Source organism: Pteronotus mesoamericanus, unplaced genomic scaffold, assembly GCF_021234165.1.
Source record: "Pteronotus mesoamericanus isolate MK-2021 breed Mesoamerican mustached bat unplaced genomic scaffold, CSHL_Meso_final contig_25, whole genome shotgun sequence".
Classification (NCBI taxonomy): Eukaryota; Metazoa; Chordata; class Mammalia; order Chiroptera; family Mormoopidae; genus Pteronotus; species Pteronotus mesoamericanus.
The window spans coordinates 21,497,284-21,515,422 of NW_026555105.1; the positions used below are offsets into that span (position 1 = coordinate 21,497,284).

At 45.1% G+C, this 18,139-nt stretch overlaps 1 protein-coding gene across 2 annotated transcripts in view; it reads left to right on the forward strand.

Annotated features, from left to right (window-relative positions):
• The first annotated feature begins 8,311 nt into the window (after nucleotides 1-8,311).
• PSMF1 (proteasome inhibitor subunit 1) overlaps nucleotides 8,312-18,139 on the forward strand; it is a 34,986-nt gene continuing 25,158 nt past the window's right edge. For both annotated transcript variants that reach the window (XM_054573932.1, XM_054573931.1), the window contains exons 1-3: nucleotides 8,312-8,599; nucleotides 14,848-15,000; nucleotides 16,664-16,746. In XM_054573932.1, coding sequence (XP_054429907.1) covers nucleotides 8,471-8,599; nucleotides 14,848-15,000; nucleotides 16,664-16,746 — 365 coding nt within the window. In that variant the 5' untranslated portion in view covers nucleotides 8,312-8,470. The remainder of the gene's footprint in view (nucleotides 8,600-14,847; nucleotides 15,001-16,663; nucleotides 16,747-18,139) is intronic.

The following is an 18,139-nucleotide window of genomic DNA, read 5'->3' on the forward strand; positions in this document are numbered from 1 at the left end:
AATGATTTTTAACAAGGATGCCAAGACCATTCACCCTTGGGGAAAGGACAGTCTTTATTACAAGTGGTACTAGCGAAGCTGGATATCCACATGCAAAAGAATAGATGAACCGCTGCCTCATACTACACATAAATGTTAACTCAAAATTGGCCAAAGTTCTAAACATAAGACCTGAAACTATAGAAATATCAGAAGAAAACATAGGATAAAAGCTTCATGGCATTGGATTTGACAATGGTTTCCTGACTCCAATATCAAAAGCACAGGCAACAGAAGAAAAAATACACAAATTGAACTTCATGAAAATTAAAAACTTCTGTATATCCAAAGACACAATCAACAGAGTAAAGAGGCAAATATTAATCCCTTATCTGATAAATTTGCAAATCATATTCTGATAAAGGGTTAATATGCAGAATATATAGAGAACTTAAAATTCCACCAAAAAATTCAAGATCTATTTGAGGAACACTATAAAACTCTGATGAAATAAATCAAAGAAGAATTAACTAAAAGGAGAAATATCCCATGTTCATGAGTAGTAAGACTCAATGCTGTTCAGATGTCCGATCTTCCAAACTTGATCTATAAATTCAATGTAATCCCAATCCAAATCTCAACAAATTATGTTATGGAAATTGACAAACTTACTCTAAAGTTTATGTGGAAAGGCAAAGGACCCAGAAGAGCGAACACTGTACTGAAGGAGAAGAACAAAGGTGAAGGGCTGACATTAGTGAACTTAAAATTTACTCTACAGCCACAGTAATCAAGACAGTGTGCTACTGGTGAAGGCACAGACAAATAAATCAGTGGAACAGACTAGAGATGTTAGAAATACACCCACATAAATATAGTTAACTAACCTTTCACAGAGGAGCAAAGGTAATATAATGGAAAAATTGTGGGTTTTTTTCAAAAAATGGTGCTGGAACAGATGGACATCCACATGCAAAAATAATAATAATAATCTAGACACAGAAATTACATCTTTCACAAAAATGAACTCAAAATGAATCACAGACCTAAAGATAAAATTTAAAACTATAAAACTCCTAAAGAATAACATAGGAGAAAATGTAGAGGACCTAGGGTTTGGTGATGACTTTTTAGATGCAACATCAAAGGCACAATTCATGAAAGAAAGAATCAATGAGCTAGACTTCATTAAAATTAAAAATTCTACTCTGCAAGAGACATTATCAAGAGAGTAAATTACCAGACCAAAGTCTGGGAGAAAATATTTGCAAAACACATATTTGATAAAGGGCATTAATCCAAAATATACGCAGAATTCTTAACAAGAGTTATTCAGCAATAAAAAGACAAACAACCCAATTAAATATTGGACCAAAGATCAAAGAAAATATACAAATGGCAAATAAGCACTTGAAAAGATGCTCCACACCATATGGAATCAGAGAAATGCAAATTAAACAATGAGATACCACTACACACCTTATGAGAATGGCCAAAATCCAGAACACTAAGGACATGAACTGCTGATGGGGATGTGGAGCAACAGTAACTCTCATTCATTGTTGATGGAAATACAAAATGGTACAGACATTTTGGAAGACAGTTTGGCAGTTTCTTACTAAACTAAACATGCTCTTATCATACAATCTAGCAATCACACTCCTTGGTATTTATCCAAAGGAGTTGAAAACTTATGTCCACACAAAACCTTGCATGTGTATGTTTATAGCAGCTTTATTTATAATTGTCAAAACTTAGAAGCAACCAAGATGTCCTTTAGCAGGTGAAAAAATTAAGTAAACTGTGGTACATCTAGACAATGGAATGTTATTCAGCACTAAAAAAAAAAACCGCCATGAAAACACGTGGGAGAATCCTACATGCATATTACTAAGTAAAAGAAGACAGTTTGAAAAGACTACATACTGTATGAGTCCAACCATATGATATTTTGGAAAAGACAAAACTATGGAGACAGTAAAGAGATCAGTGGTTGTTAGGGGTTAGGAAGAGGGAGAGATGATTAGGCAGAGCACAGCGGATTTTAGGGCAGTGAAATCACCCTATAATAGGAAACGGTAATGGTAGAAATATGATATTAGACATTTTTCCAAATCCATAAAATGTACAACACATGAGTGAACCCTAATGTAAACTACAAACTGTGGTGATAATGATGCATTGATGTAAAGTTGCCAACTATAACAAACGTACCACTCTGTGGCGGAATGTTGATAAAAAGGAGAAGCTATTCATGTGTGAAGACAGGGAGCATACAGGAAATCTCTGTATCTTCCATACAATTTTGCTGTAAATCTGAAACTGCTCTAAAAATTAATTTATATTCCCAATTCAAAAGAATCTATGCATCCAGTATTCATAGCAGCACAATTTACAATAGCCAAGTGCTGAAATCAACCTAAGTGCCCATCCATGAATGAGTGGATCAAAAAACTATGGTACGTTTAGACAATGGAATACTACGCAGCAGAAAGAAAGAGCTACTACCCTTCGCGACAGCATGGATGGAACTAGAGAGCATTATGGTAAGCGAAATAAGCCAGGGGGTGATAGACAAATACCATTTGATCTCACCTATAAGTGGAACCTAATCATCAAAACAAACAAGCAAGAAAAATATAACCAGTGACATTGAAAGAAAAAACAAACCGACAGTAACAAAAGAGAAAGAGGGAGGGGGGTAACAGAGAAAAGAAGGGGAAGGGTCTAATCAAGGGACATGTATAAAGGACCCATGGACAAAGCCAAAGTGGGGAAGGATTGAGGGTGGGAGGTGGGGGTGGGTGAGGCAGGGGAAAGTGGTGGCAAGAAAATGGAGGAGACAAATGTATCTGAACAATTAAAAAAAATAAATTTAAAGAAAAGAAAAAGGCAGAGAAAAGTGGTGGTGGGAAAATGGAGAAAAGTGTATTTGAACAATAAAAAAAATAGAAAAATAATGTCTATTCTAAAAACAACCTAATTAAAAAATGGACAAAGGACTTAAACAGAAATTTCTTCAAAAAGGCCAACAAGCACATGAATAGATACCCAAAATCACTAATCATTAGGAAATACAAATTAAAATGGCAATGAGATACCACCTCATACCCATTAGGATGGCCACTATCAAAAAACCAGAAAATAGCAAGTGCTGGCGAGGAAGTGGAGAAAATGGAACACCTGTGCACTGCTGGTGGGGATGTAAGTGGAGCGGCCGCTATGGAAAACCGTGTGGAGGGTCCTCAAGAAATAAAAAATAGAATTCCAATTGGTTTGGTTATTCTACTTCTGAGTACATACCCAAGAGAATTGAAATTGGGGTCTTTCTCAGATATTTGTACACCCATGTGCATAGCAGCATTATTCATAAATAGGCAAAAAGGGGAAGCAACCCAACTGTCCATCAACAGATGAGTGGATAAGCAAAATGTGACATATATATGTCACATATATTCATTCCATTGTGTATATGTTGACGTGAATAAATGTAGACAATGAAATATTATTGTCTAGGCTTAGAAAGGCTTAGAAAGGAAGAAATTCTGACACATGCTACAACATAGATGAACCTTGAAGACATTATTGTACATGAAATAAGCCAGTCACACACAAAAATATCCAGTGTGATTCCACTTATAGAAGGTACCTGGAGCAGTCAAATCCTTAGAGACAGAGAGTAGAATGATTGTTGCCAGGGACTGGGAGAAGGGAGAAAGGGGGAGTTATTGTTTAATGGGTACAGAGATTCGGCTTTGCAAGATGAAAAGAGTTCTGAGATGGTGGTAATGGCTGCACAGCACTGCAAATGCACTTAATACTACTAAACTGTATACTTTTAAATCGTTAAGACAGTTAAATTTTAAATTATGTGTATTTTACACCAATAACAAATTTTAAAAAACTAGTAGAGTGATAGTAAAGTTATATTTTTAAAATATAGAGTTCTCTTCTCCAGGTGTCAAATATACTGGGCACCCCAATGACAAGGGGAATGAGAAGTCTTGGGTTCCCATTAGCATTGAACAGTATTAGCCATGAGGGGCTGCCTGGAAGAGGTGAAACGGTGAACTGATGCTAGGCAAGAGGAGCAGAAGAATTCCAGTGGTGAATGATACTACCTCAGTGTCCATATGGGCCCTGCCTCTTAGCTCACCTCTACAGTTTCCAGGGAGACAGTTTCCAGGGAGCTTGGAATATTCACATTGCTTTCACTTGACAACCTGAAACTAGTGGCTAACCACCTGCCACCTTCTTTCCATCATCCTGGGCCCATGGGCTCCGCACTGCCCAGGCAGTAGGAGCCCTGCCAGGTAGGCACCTTCCACCTATTGCCCTTCTCAGCCACACACAGGCTTCACAGGGACGACTGAGACTCCTATTAATGGAGGTAAGTCCATAGAAAGTGCTGGATGGATTGGGGCAGACATGGACAGCCTCCAGCCCCATAGGAACCTCCCATTTGTTACCATCCAAGGAGAACCCTAGAGACCCTGAGATCCAGGGTAGACAGAATATAGTCCCAGCCCTCAGGGGACTCACAGCCTAGTGCAATAGGCAGAGCTACCGTATCTTTTCACTAGGCAGATGCTAGTGCCTACTTCATGATGGCTGCTGAGTCAGAGGCTTTCAAAGATGAGGCTCATCCTTAATGCGGGGGTCGGGGGAGGGATGCCACAGGGCTCCACTCACTTTTCAACACTCACTGCTAAGCACCAAAGGCTGCATTCTCTAAACCCTGCAATTCTCTGCCTGAGGGTTTTTCATGTCCCCAGAAGCAGCCCTCAACATATGGCAGACAGGGAGTGAGTGAAAAAACACCCCAGTTCCTTTGCTCTCGATTGGGACAACTCATGTCCCACAGTGGGCTCCACGGGGGCAGGAACTATGGCTCATTCATCTAGACCTGGATCACAGTGTAGGCACTTAGGGATGGGGCTGTCCCGGGGTGGGCACCTTTGTGCAGTGTACAGCCTGCATCATCATCTAAGGCAACCCAGACCATGGAGGTTTAGGAAATGATTGAATGAATGAATCAGTGGAATGTTACACAACTGGGGAAGGACAGTGCAAGCAAAAGAGATGGAGCAAGCAAAATCAAGGGTGCCTGAAAGTGCAGAGCTTCTTGGTGGAAAGAGCAGAGAGTTTTATGCCACAGGCAGTAAATCTCAGGATTTCCACAGCCCCAGCTGTAGCATCACCTATAGTGTGCTCAACATACCTGCATTCCATCTCAGACCTGCTCATCTAGAATCTCTACAGGCAGGGTGCAAGAATCTGGGCATCCCAAGGGAACCTCAGGAACACAAAATTTGGAGAGATACAGGTCTAGCTACCAAAGTGAGTGGTGGACTGCAAAGGGCTGAGTGAGACTAGCTGGATTCGGTTGAGCCCAGGCCAAAAATTCACGCATGCATGCATTCGATAGGTATATATTGAGCTGGGAAGGTAGTCAGGCATACCCGTACACAAGACAAACATGATCCCTGCTCCCTTTCACAGTCTAGTGAGAAGAGAGCCATTAAATAAATAAGCAAACAAATACCTAATATAGCATCAGGCTATGATTAATGCTTTGCAAGACAGCAAGCAGAGTAAGGAGTTAAAGAGTGGAAGAAGTTGTTTTGGATGGGTGTCAGGGAAACCCTTTGCTGAGGCCAGTATGAGGTGAGGGGAGGAGTCACTTAAGAGGAAGGAATGAAAGACAAATACCATATGATCTCAGCTGTAAGTGGAACCTAATCAACAAAACAAACAAGCAAGCAAAATAGAACCAGAGACTGATGGAGTGTGCCGCGTCCCACGCAGAGTCCCCCGTGGGTCACTGTGGATAGAGGAAAATAAAATAAGTCATTCCAGACACTTCTTGGTCTGTTAGGAAAAGAAGGTGGCAATTCTATCTAGTGAAGAATGCCTCGAGCCCTTCTCTTGAAGTGGCTTTTATTGAGAACGATATACGCAGGGGGTATAGAGCATGCATGCAATGCTCATCGATCAATGTCCAAAGGCTATGATTGAAGGAACACAGAGATTTGCCTCAGGTCAGGGTCTGGTAGACAGGGTGGCACCCATTCAGCCCTGAAACATGGGAAACTGATCACATTCTATGCTTGACCCCAAACATCAGTACTCGTTAACTCGGGGGCATTCTTAGCAAAGTAAGTTTCATAGGATCTAATGCATTCCTTTTCCAGGTCTAATTGTCCCTGGGAACTGCCCAATCCAGTTTAGGGCTATACCTGCCTGTAGAATTGTTTCACTGACCTGGTCAGGCAGCGGGCAGAGCAGCAAAGAGATAAGGAGACTTCTTTCAGATAGAATGAGGACTCCAGCTATGACAAAGCCGAGGGGTAGGGGTCTTTTGCCCCTTCGTTTCGCCAAGTCCTTCCCTGCTGGCCCCCATGTGACTGTGCCTGTCTCAGGTTGCCCCTGCCATCGAGGGGTATCACCCATCACTGATTAACCAGCCATCCTCTGGGGCCAAACAGGGTGATGTGAGGGAGGCAGAGGCTGCTCCCCTGCCAGGTGGACAGGTTTTGTCTCCTCGGTGACCTATTTTCTCAAGGTCTCCTTGCTCAGCTCCAGCCTTGGGGCTTTCTCACCTGTCAGCGAGGCTACAATCCCCGATACCAGGTGGGACAGTTTGCACCAAGAGACATGGAAATAAAGAACAAACTGACAGTGACCAGAGGGGCGGGGGAAGGGGGATAAGAGGAGCAAGAAGGGGAAGGGTCAAGTCAAGGAACATGTATAAAGGACCCATGGACAAAGACAATGGAGAGGGGGAGGACTGAATGTGGGAGGGGGTGCGCATGGCAGGAGAGAGTAATAGGGGAAAAATGGGAACAACTGTAACTGAACAACAATTAAAAATAAATAAATAAAAGGTGGGAATGAACCATGCAGATGTTTGGGGAAAGACTACTCCAGGCAGTAACAGCAGTACATGCAAAATCCAGGAGAACAGAACATGTGAAGGAGAGAGACTGCGTAGGAAGCTGCTGCAGTAGTCCAAGTATGAGATGCTAGATCAGACCAGGGTGGAGGCAGTCAGACTCAGAATATATTTGGAGGGTAAAGGTGCGTAGCTTTGCTGTTGGATCAGATGTGGGTGTGAGAGAAGATGGGAGTCAAGGCTATTGCAGGCAAGAATACAGATGATTAGGAGAGAGTTAGAGATGATGTCAGAGGGAGGTAGGGGTGGGGGCTTGCAGACCACATGCAGGTTCCTTCAGACCGTGGGAAGGACTTTACATTTCCTTCGAGTGTGATGGGAGCATTGGGAGGGTTTGAGCAGAGAATGGATGTGGTCAGGTGTACGTTCTAAAAGAACCTGTAGTTGCAGAATGTAGAACAAACTTTAGGGAAGCAGAGATAGACTAGGGCAGTTCAGAGTTCAGAGGTGCAGGCGTTGAAACGAGAGATGATGACGGATGGCAGCGGAGTGCTGACTGGGATGAGAAACTGATTTCAAGAAATCTGTTGAAGGAATAATAGGTGGTAAAAATCATGACGGAGACAGGCAAGAAAACTATTGAAATGTGGTAGTGGAGCAGGAACTCGAGCTCAGCAGCTCGCAGCTGTGTCTTCTCTGGAGACACGGCCTCAATTTTCTGAGCTGGTTTTGTCATCTGCAAAATGAAATGATAATGAAACGTACCTTATAGAATTGTGGTTAGGGTGATGTCAAAGTTTTTGCACAGGATCTAGCACACAATAAATATTTAATATGCTATCCTAGGAGCCAGATAGCTAAGTTGCCATACCATCTCTGCCATTCACTGTCTGGCTGTGTCATCTTGGTCAAATTGAAATTCTGTGCTTCTGTCTACCCATCTGTAAAATGGGACTATCATTAATACCAACCTTCCAAGCTCGGGTCATGAGGATTAAATAAATGAATACGAGTAGAAAAGCATATCGAATAATGTGGCACGTAGCAGGAACTAAATAATAGCCAATTATTATGAATATATATTTACCATATTTCATTACATCTTCCCCCACTGGCATACACCCACCCCATTCTGGGGATGAGAAGTCTGTGGTTGAAAACAAGGTGGCCTCTTTTCGAGGACACAACACACTCCTTGCCGAGGGTCGTTCTCCGAGCTACCGGAGAAGCTCGGGATTCCAGCTTCGAGCGGCCGCGCCCCCTGGAACCTCTCCCTTCCCCTCCCTGCCCGGCCCGGCCCGGCCCCGGCCCGGCCCCGCCCCGCCCCACTCCGCCCCGCCCGCGAGCTCCCTGCCGGAACCTTGAAGTGCGCGCTCTAGTTTCCAGCCCCGGAGCGTTCGTACAGCTGCACCACCCTTTCTAGCTACTTCCGGTGGCCGCGCCCCCTTACCCCGGGCGTCTCCATTTTGGCCGTAGGTGGAGAGGCGACTAGGACAAGCGGGTTTTCCGTGCGGGGTCATCAGTACTCGGAGGGCCAAGTCGGTTCAACGCACTTTGTCGTTTCCTTCCTCTGCCCCGCAGAAGCCGGGGGCGCCCATGGCGGGCTTGGAGGTACTGTTCGCTTCGGCGGCGCCGGCGATCACCTGTGCGCAGGACGCGCTGGTCTGCTTCCTGCATTGGGAGGTGGTGACGCACGGCTACTACAGCTTGGGTGCCGGCGATCAGGTACGCCACGGAGCCAACTCGGAGCTAGGGTGGAGGGGCTAAGGCGTCTTCTGCCCAAACCCATTGGACCGAAGGCCTGGTCAAGAGTACTTAACCATCGACTCTCCCAACTCTCGGACATGGGGGTTCATGGCACCATTGGTACAGTCTGAGGATTGGGGAGGTGCTTTACTGTCCCAGCTGAGCTCAAAGCCCCTTACGACAACAGAGCTGGCACGTAATTGAAAACCCACGGTCTGAAACTTGCTTTCAGCAGAGCCTGGCAGCCTCCGAGGTCAGGATTGTGTGGACCTGGCACTGAGACGGGCGTAGCTCCCCTCCGCACTCCTCACCCGCCTGAAGTGTCCAGTAAACCCCTTCCCACACAGTACTGCCCGCATACTGTCCTGGAGCCTCCGCCAGATAACTGGATCCAAGCACGGGTGAAGGGGTGAGCCTTGACCAACTCAGCCCCAGTCAAGGGCCCTTTCTTCATTTCCTCAGCATGGCCCAAAAAGCGCAAACGCCCCTCATCCTTTTCAGACCACTCAGGGCTATCATCCCCAACTCAGGCTCTGGAAAGCAAGCACCTCACACACGTACACACATACACCTTTGATGAAAGGGCCAGGTAAGGTTTGCTGGGCACAGCTGTCCCTACAGGACCAGCCCCTCTTGCTCTCCCATCCTCAGGCTCTGCCTCTGGGGCCCTTGTCATCCCCGCAGAGCCCCAGAACTTCCGGACCCAGCCTGCCTCACTAACCCTTGGCTGTAGCCTTCCTTGGTCTTCCCTGCTGCTCGCCTGTGGCTCTCATCCTACACACCAGCTTCCTGTGAGAACTGGGCCTGGCCCCCTTGCTGCCCCTTTATTTGCCTTCTACTCTACCAGAGGAAATACCTGCCCTGCCATGCTCTTCACATACACACACTCAGAGCGGCAAGCCTGCCCCCCACTGTTGCTCTCTTCTCACTCTCAGAACCTAGACCAGCTCAGGGGAACTGGGCGCCTCACCCCTGGCATCTAGTAGTGAAATTTTTAACCTTACTCTCATTTCTAACTGTGTCAGTTCTCAAGCCCGCTAATCCATTTTTAGTTTCTCAGATAAACCTCCAGAGTCTTCAACTTTGCCTCTTCTGCACCAAGCTTAGGGACCCTTCCTTAAAGGTGGTTTGTACATCCGAGCACGTAGATCCAGGCCCTGCCCCACATCCCTGGCTGCCCCATTCCTCTATCTTTCAGAACTAGTGACCAAGACCACCACAGCCCTCTCTCACTTTATTCCCACCAATGGGAATCAGAAGCACAAGAACTGTCATGGGTTTCTGGGTCTTCTCGCCCGCAGACCTCAAGTTTCTCATTGAGACTCCTGATACACACCTAGTATCCTTTGTCCCCACCTCTAGGCTCTCACATACTTCATCCCTCCGGGGGCCTCCAGGACTGGAGATAAGGCTGGAGAAAAGGGGCCAGCCTTTCACACACCCGAAGCAGGAACCATTTCTCCCTCCAAAATGCAACTTTCTGGCCTGCCTGTTCACTCTGCACTTCATTCCACTTACTTTACCTTCATCATTTCAGACCTTGGGACGAGGTACAGACAGGGTCCCCACTCCCAGGTGTCAGGCTTCCCCTTTCAGTGTATAGCCTCCCGCACAGAAACCTTCTGTCCCTCACCGGTCCCACTCCAGCTTTCTGATCTTTAACAGCTCTTTCACTCGCCCCAATCATTTCATTTCTGTCTGTCTGTGGAAGTTCTCTCAGGAAGCTGATGTGTAGGCTGGTGCAGAGGGACAGTAGGATGGGGGAGGGGGCTTAAGACTTGGTCCTGGCCTTAGAGCACCCCCATCGGCCCTCAGCTCCCTGCAGCCCTTGTCTTTTCTTTCAGATCTAACATGTTTGCCCTCTTCTCTCCCGCCCCATGCACCTCGCTCTCCTTATTTACTTCCAGCCAACTAATGCTGCTCCAATACACAGTCAGAACCTCTCTCCCCAGAATGCGTTTTTGTTCTCTCTCCTCCGTCCCAAAAATACGTATCAACACTGCAGATCTGCGTCTGCCACTCATCCTCTCTCACGTCCCATCAGCAACTCTCAGTCACTTTGACGGCTTAGGGACATTAGTTCACATAGGCTACTGCCTCATTCCAGCCAGCATCATCCCCTTGCCATACACTCTGGGCCCCAAAATTTCCAGGTGAAGTGTGCAGAAAGAATGCGATCTCATTTTAATACTGGTTAAAAATAATAATAAAAGATCCTTAACTAATTCCCAAAGGTCCATCTAGTTCCACTCTGTCCATGGTGCCATGTGCTGAGTTCTTGCAGAAAATGGTGCTGTCTCCACACATCATAGGGGAGGCCAGGGAGACTGGGAATGAGGGTTTTGAAAGGTTTTGCCCGCTGCTGGCACGGCCACCCCGTGCTAAATCCTGCATGCCCTCTTCGGGAACGGGTGTTGGCATCGCACACGAGAGTGTATTTTTGTTGCTCTTTGCCCTTTTCTTTTAAGTGCTATTGGAGCTCAGGTTGCACTTGTCCTCCTCTCACTTCTGCTGAGTCTACTTGTATTCAGAGTCCAAGCCCTTTAGAGAAGCATCTTTCCTATTAATTTATTTAAGAGAGGGTTTAATTTTCTGGCCTGGGACCAGAAGACTCTGGAGACCAGTGGTGTCTGCCAAGCTCAGAGGATGTGTATGTTGCCTCTCCAGCCACCTCCTATGCCGCACCCTTCTGGGGTGATAAAAGAGAGAGGAAGGTCCCAAAAGTGTGCATGCACTTGATTACATAATATATTGGCAGTTAAATAAAAAGCTAAATTGTCTCCTTGTTGGTTTTGTCGTCTTTGGTACTGGGGAATTGTGTACGTAAAACTTGATTAGGAAAGAAGTGCATTCATTGGCTTCAATAAAAAGCCAATGTTTGAATTTGGATTTCTTTCTTGAAGTCAGCACCACGCCTCATAAGAGCTTTACAGCTGTGTCAAGTGGTTTAGGTGGCGGGGGGCCAGAGATGGCCATAGACTTAAGTTAGAGAATTTTGTTTTCTTTTGTTGGGAATCTTAGAATTATGATGAAAGAAAATGTCCGGAATGATCTGTTGGAGTTTCTTTGTATGCATTTTAGCCCAGAGGCACTGGGATGTACTCAAGATCACTGAAGAATCCTTCCAGGCCCAGGTGTTTGCCTGACTGGACAACTCTATTTACTTTCTTGGGGCCAGTCTGGTGGACCTGGCTGGGAACAATCTTCTCCAGCCACAGCCCGGGCAGCCAGAAGCTCTGAATGCCAAACCTAGTTCTGTGCCTGACTTCTGGTGACTTTGGGGAGCTCTCAGCCTCCGTCAGCCCCCTTACTTAGATTTTTCATCCGAGGGAGTTAAACTACACTACTGCATTTTGGCTGCTTTCCAGGTGTAGCTTTCTGGAAGGCCTGATATTTGATGTTGAGGCCTAGAGGGCAGTGTGAAGCCATGGCGGACTGCTATCGCCAGGGCCAGTCACTCTGCGCCCCGCCCCCCGCGCCCCCCCACCCCCCGCACCCCCCTACCTCCCGTTTTCCCCATATCAGGGCAGCCCGTGGGCTGGGGAACACTGCAGTGAGAGGCGTCAGCCTCACCCGGCCCCAGGATTCTGCCTTGCTCTGGAAGCCAGAGGTTGTGGGATACTGAGCACACTGAATTATCTGTATTCGAGAAAAAATTCTGATCGGTTGCTGTAGATGGAGGCTTTATATTCAAGCGCCCTTGACAGAACCAAAAAAGGCATATTATCAAATTCTTAGCTTCCAAAGTAAAGCTTAAATCCATAGCACTGAACATGTTACAGGAAGTTTGCCCAGTTGGGATGAAGGAGCTTCTCTTTCTCAGCAGAGTGGTTCAGTTAGTTTCACTTTTGTTTTTTGTCACTCTCGTTTCTCTGCTTCAGGCCTGTGAGCTTCCTTGTCAGGCAGCCAGCTTTCAAACCATGCCAGTTGCAACATCCAGGATTTTATTTAGGTCCTCTTTCCCCACTGGATTCCTGAGTGCCAGGGATGACCGAGGAGGAGAGCCCCCAAATTCTCCGCTCTTGGCATCCGGCTCTCCTTGGGGTGTTTAAGGCCTGCATTGCTGGACCTTTGTCTTTTGTCCTTGTTCTTCATCTTTGGTCCCACCTTCTCCCACTATATTCTCATGAATGCAGAGCTTCCCAGTCCGCTTTGTCCATGTCTAGCGATATAAATACGCATCCATTATAAAAAGATTTTTTGTGCATTTTTAAAATTTTTGCATAAATGTCACCCAGTTATAAATTTCTTTGTTTTCTTGACTTTTCTTTGTCATATGTTTTTTAAACTTTTTAATGCCCCAGTTGCATCTAGTTTGTTCTTTCTCACTGCAGTGTGATTTTCCTCTGTGAGCACACTCTTCATTTCACCTCCACTTAGGTGATGGAGATTCCTAGTCATGTCCCCTGTGCCTCTGTCCACAGGTTTCTTCCAGGAGTGGAGGTTTTGGGTCGAGGCGCATCAGCTCACCTCATGGCATGAAATACTGCCAGGTTGCCCTCCAACAGGGTTGTAAGAGTTTAAGCGGCCCCAGCAAGCAGTGTCTAGAGGTCCTCATTCTTCCCACACCTACACCAATACCTGGCAAAACCCCAGAAATCTGCATAATAACCAGTCATCTGATGGGTATAACCTGGTATCTCATTATTTCAGCCTGTGCTTCTCTGAGTGCTGGTAAAGTTGAACAGCTCTCTGTACTCTGTCAGCTGCTCTTACTTTTGCTTGCTCATATCTTTGGCCAGTTTTCCAAGTGGGTTCACATCTGTTTTCCAAGCATCCCCTTTATGTGCTAAGTATTAATCCTTTTCATTTGTAGCCGTGGCAAATATCTCCTCCTAGTGTTAACTTTGTAGTGTCTGATGTTGAAGAGAAACTTTAAGTCACAAAGAGTCTCAAAGGTAAAACCTTAATTCTTTTGTCAGTCTTGTTTAAGAAATTTCTCCCCACCTGGAAATCACTATGTTAGTTCTTACTATAAAAATAGTTTGAGAACTATTTTTCAAACTTTAGTGTATAAAAAGGAAAGTCATAGCATTACTGAAAAAGAAGAGAAAGGAAGACATCACAACTCAGTGATGCATTTTTATACCCACCAGGTTGGCAAAAATTTTTAAAGTGTACAGTAGCAGCTTTGCCAACTACGTGGAACAACAGGAACTCTTATATATTGCTTACGGGAGTGTAATTCAGTGCCTTTTTGGAAAACAATTTCACTTTATCTTAAAAATTAAAATTTCTTCCCCCAGACATACTGTGTAGAAATTTATCCACGTGTACTAGGAGATATGTACAATAATGTTCATAGTCATCTTTATAATAGCTAAACAGGTAAACTGTACACACTCCAAATACCTACCAACAAGTGAAGGTGTAACTTGCAGCGTCTTCATACAATGGCATCCTATATAGCTCTGAGCTACAGAGCAATGAGAAGCTGTAGAGTGAAGCAGCTCTAGCTCAATGCATTGACATGGATGAATCTCAAAAAACTGCCAGATGAAAAAGGCAAGTGATAAAAGTAATACAACTTATATAAAATTCAAAAACATTTGAAACAATATATTTTTAGGTAAGGAAAAGTAAAGATGTTTAGAAATACAGAGTAGTAACTACCCATCAGGAGGGGGGAGGGAGCTTCTTTGAGGCTCTACTCAAGGAGCCCGCGGTGCTGGCAGTACTCTTATTTCTTTAGCTGGTGGTGGATACGTAGGTGTCCGTTTTATAAATCTTTTTTATCTTGTATGTCTGCTACATTTCATATGTGTGCGAGATTGTTCATAAGTTTTTTAAACCAGTACAATAGCCTGGAGGGGGTGATGCATCAGAATCTGTATTTTTAGTTGGCACTTTAGTGATCCTATTGTAGACGGCCCAAGGTCCAAACTTTAAAAAAACACTACCTTAGAATTTCACAGTATCCCTGGAGATGATTGGCCTTCTTGTGGGTAGGAGGACGGTGAGGAGATGATTATTGCAGCAAGGCTGCCGATTCCTGACAGGTCCCAGGTCTGTGTGACAGAGGCAGTCAGGGATGAGAGAGGAGCAAGAGCGGGAGGCAGGAGACCTGGGTCCCAGACCCCTACCTTTCTGTAGGGCCTTGGACAGTTTATGTCTCCTGACCTCCATGACCTCATCCCTGAAGTGAGGGATGGGATTCGATTGTCTGGAAAGTCCTTTACAGCTCTGTGTTCTTAGGTTGTGACCTTTCAACCCTGGTGTCTTCTCAGCCAGGTCCCAATGACAAGAAATCAGAGCTGCTGCCTGCTGAATGGAACAGCAACAAAGACCTGTACGTTCTCCGGTATGAGTCTAAGGATGGGTCCAGAAAGCTCCTTGTGAAGGCTGTCACTGTGGAGAACAGCATGATCATCAATGTGCTGGTGAGTCTCTGAGACAAGGCGGGGCCTGCTGATGGGAGTGGATGCTGGGATCGTGTTGTTAAACCCATTTAACTGTGTGGATGCAGAGCCCTAAATATTTGTGAGTGAGGCCTTTACCCAATGATCCTACTTCTCGCACTTTCTCTAAACATAGAAAAGCTTGTGCTCAAATATTTTCACCACCTGGTATTGTAAAGGGGGGACTTTGCATCACAGGGGAATCATTAAGTAAATTAAGATAAATCCATTCACTGACAGCTGTGGGAGGCAGAAACTCGCCATAGCTCCAGAGGGCTACTTTTAGTTCTTCTATTTTATTTTATTTTTTTATCCTTACCCAAGGACATGCTGAATGATTTTAGAGAGCAGGAGGGAGGGAGGGAGAAAGGGAGGAAGAGAAACATTGATCCAGTTGCCTCTCATATGCACCCTGACCAGGAACTGAACCTGCATCCTAGGCATATGCCCTGACCAGGAATCGAACCCTCAACCTTTAGGTTTATCAGATGATGCTCCAACCAAGTGAGCCACACCGGCCAGGGCTACTTTTAGTTCTTTAGTTCTTTTGCTATCTGCTGCCTTGGCTTGGAGCAGTCACATTTCTTGTTTCCTGTGCTGGAAAGCTCTTTCCCTCTCTTGTGGGTCACATACACACACACCCCCACACACTACCCTCCCCCGCCCCCTTCATCCTTTCTTTAGCCAGGACTGCTACCTCATTTTTTACTTCCTCAAAAAGCTCAGTCTTGACTACCTACTCTCACCTATCAGAAAAATCTAAATTGTTCCTCTCTCCTTCATCATTTTATTTTCCTGCCTGGTACCACAGTGTATAATTAGGTACTTGTTTATGCTTTGGGTTAGTGTTTGTATTCTGTCACTGGACAATCAGCACCAGGAGGGCAGGGATTTTCTTTTCATTACGTTGTAATCCGCTTGCCTGTGTGTGTTGCTATGAAAGTATCATACAGTCTGTATTGTACTGCTCCTGGCTCTTTTCACTCGGTATGTTTTGGAAGTCTTTCCATGGGAACGCATAAAGATGTACCTTACTAATTTGCTATGCAGTATTCCGTGATACTGTGACTTACTTATCCCTTTCCTCTTTGATGAACACTTAGATCTTGAATCAGACAAGTTCCTTAATTACAAACAACAACATCTCCTCAGGTTAGTTTAAACAGACTGGTTTATTAAAGCATTGGAGTAGCTCATCGAGTTGCTGGAAGGGCTGGAAAACAGGTTCATAGCGGGCCTCCAGCATAATGCCCCAGACCGCGCCATGGAAACCGCTGCTGGCGCCACTGCCCTGGGTGCTGGCCAGCCCCGGGGCTGCTGCTTCTCAGGAGCCACTGATGCTCCGAGCCCTCGTTATCAAGGTGTCTGTCTCCTGCTCAGCCTGCTTCCCCATGTCACCCACCTCTGAGGTGAACTCATGCATCCATTTGGAACCTCAGTTACATACCTGTAACTGGGCCTAGGAAGTAGGTTTTCTGGGCTCTGTCTCAGGAAAACAATATTCCTGAGTCAAAGAAGTCCCCAAGCATTAGCAGGGTATTTCCTACATTGCAGATAGTCCTTGTATTTCTCTCTGTATGCACATATGTATTTCTTTGGCCCAGAAATATTCCCAGTCTCTCAATTTTTATTTTTATTTTTCTAGGAATATGGCTCAGAGCAAGTGTCAGACTTGACCCTCAACTTGGATGATTATATCGATTCAGAACACCTGACTGACTTCCACAGGTACTTCTCTACCTGGTAGTTTTCCCTGGGGAAAAAAGCGAGAACCAGTGGCCAGATATAAGGGACAGAGTAGAGGTAGCTAGGGCATTAAGGAAGGTTAGAAGAGGGATCTTTCACTCCTGGGCACAGTCACTTCTCACTTCTCTTTTCCTATTTTTAATTTACTTGAAGAGAAGACTTGTGTGGGAAATGCCACGTGGAATAAAGCCATGCAGCCAGGAGTCCGCAAGTGCTGTCGTGGTTATGGAGCAGAGATGGGGCTGGGCCGATGGAGTCAGTCAGAGTCGGCTCCTGGGAAAACCGTGTCCCCAGTCAGGTCTCCACTCCACCCCCAGCTTTTTTTTTAATAGACTACTTTTTAGAGCAGTTTTACCTCCACAGAAAAATTGAGCAGAAAGCGCAGAATTCCCACGTAGCTCCTGCCGCCCACCCCCAGCCCAGGACACACACACAGAGCTTTCTTCACTGTCAGCATCCCTGCTAAAATCGTGCACTGGTAAAAATGGAGGAACCTATACTGATGCACATTATCACCCAGGCTCCCTAGTTCACTTTAGGGTTCACTCTTGGTGGTGGTGGCGTATGTTTAGGTTTGTAAGGAGCTGCCAAACTGTCTTCCAAAGTGGCTGTATGATTTAACGTTCCCGTCAGCATTTGTTGGCATTAGCGGTTCAGATTTTGGCCATTTTAATAGGTGTGTATTGATATCTTACTGTTATTTTAATTGCAGTTCCCTAATGACATGTGATGTTGGGCATCTTTTCATATGCTTATTTGCCATCTGTACCTGAGGCGATTGTTCTGGCCTTCGGCCCATTTTTTAATTGTTTTCTTATTGTTGGGTTTTAGGAGTTCTTTGTATATTTTTAGTAAGTCCTTTTTCATGTATGTGTTTTTAAATATATTTTCCTAGTCGTGCTTGTCTTTCCATTCTCTAGACTTTTTATTTTGAACCTTGCAGCCCTACGGAAAAAATGGTTTGCAAAACCATTACAATGAACAGCCCTATACCCATCACCTAGATCGACCAATTTTTTAAACATTTTGCCGTATTTGCTTAATTTTTTTATATGCTCTTTTGTTCTCAAACCGTCTGAGAATTATTTCCAGACCTTACGAACCTTAACCCCTAAATATTTTAGCATTTATCTCTCTACAAGGGCATTCTCCTATATAATCTTAGTACAGTTATCACACTCAGAAATGTACCACTGATACCTTGGTACCACCTAATTCACGGCCCGTGGTCAGATTTCTGCCCTTGTCACAGCGGTGCCCTTTTTAGCCAGCTAGTCTTTGAGTTTTGGTTTGATGTTTTTTCTTATCCAACCAAGACCACACATTGCATTTATTTTCATGTCTCTTTAATTACCTTTAACCTGGAACAGTTTCA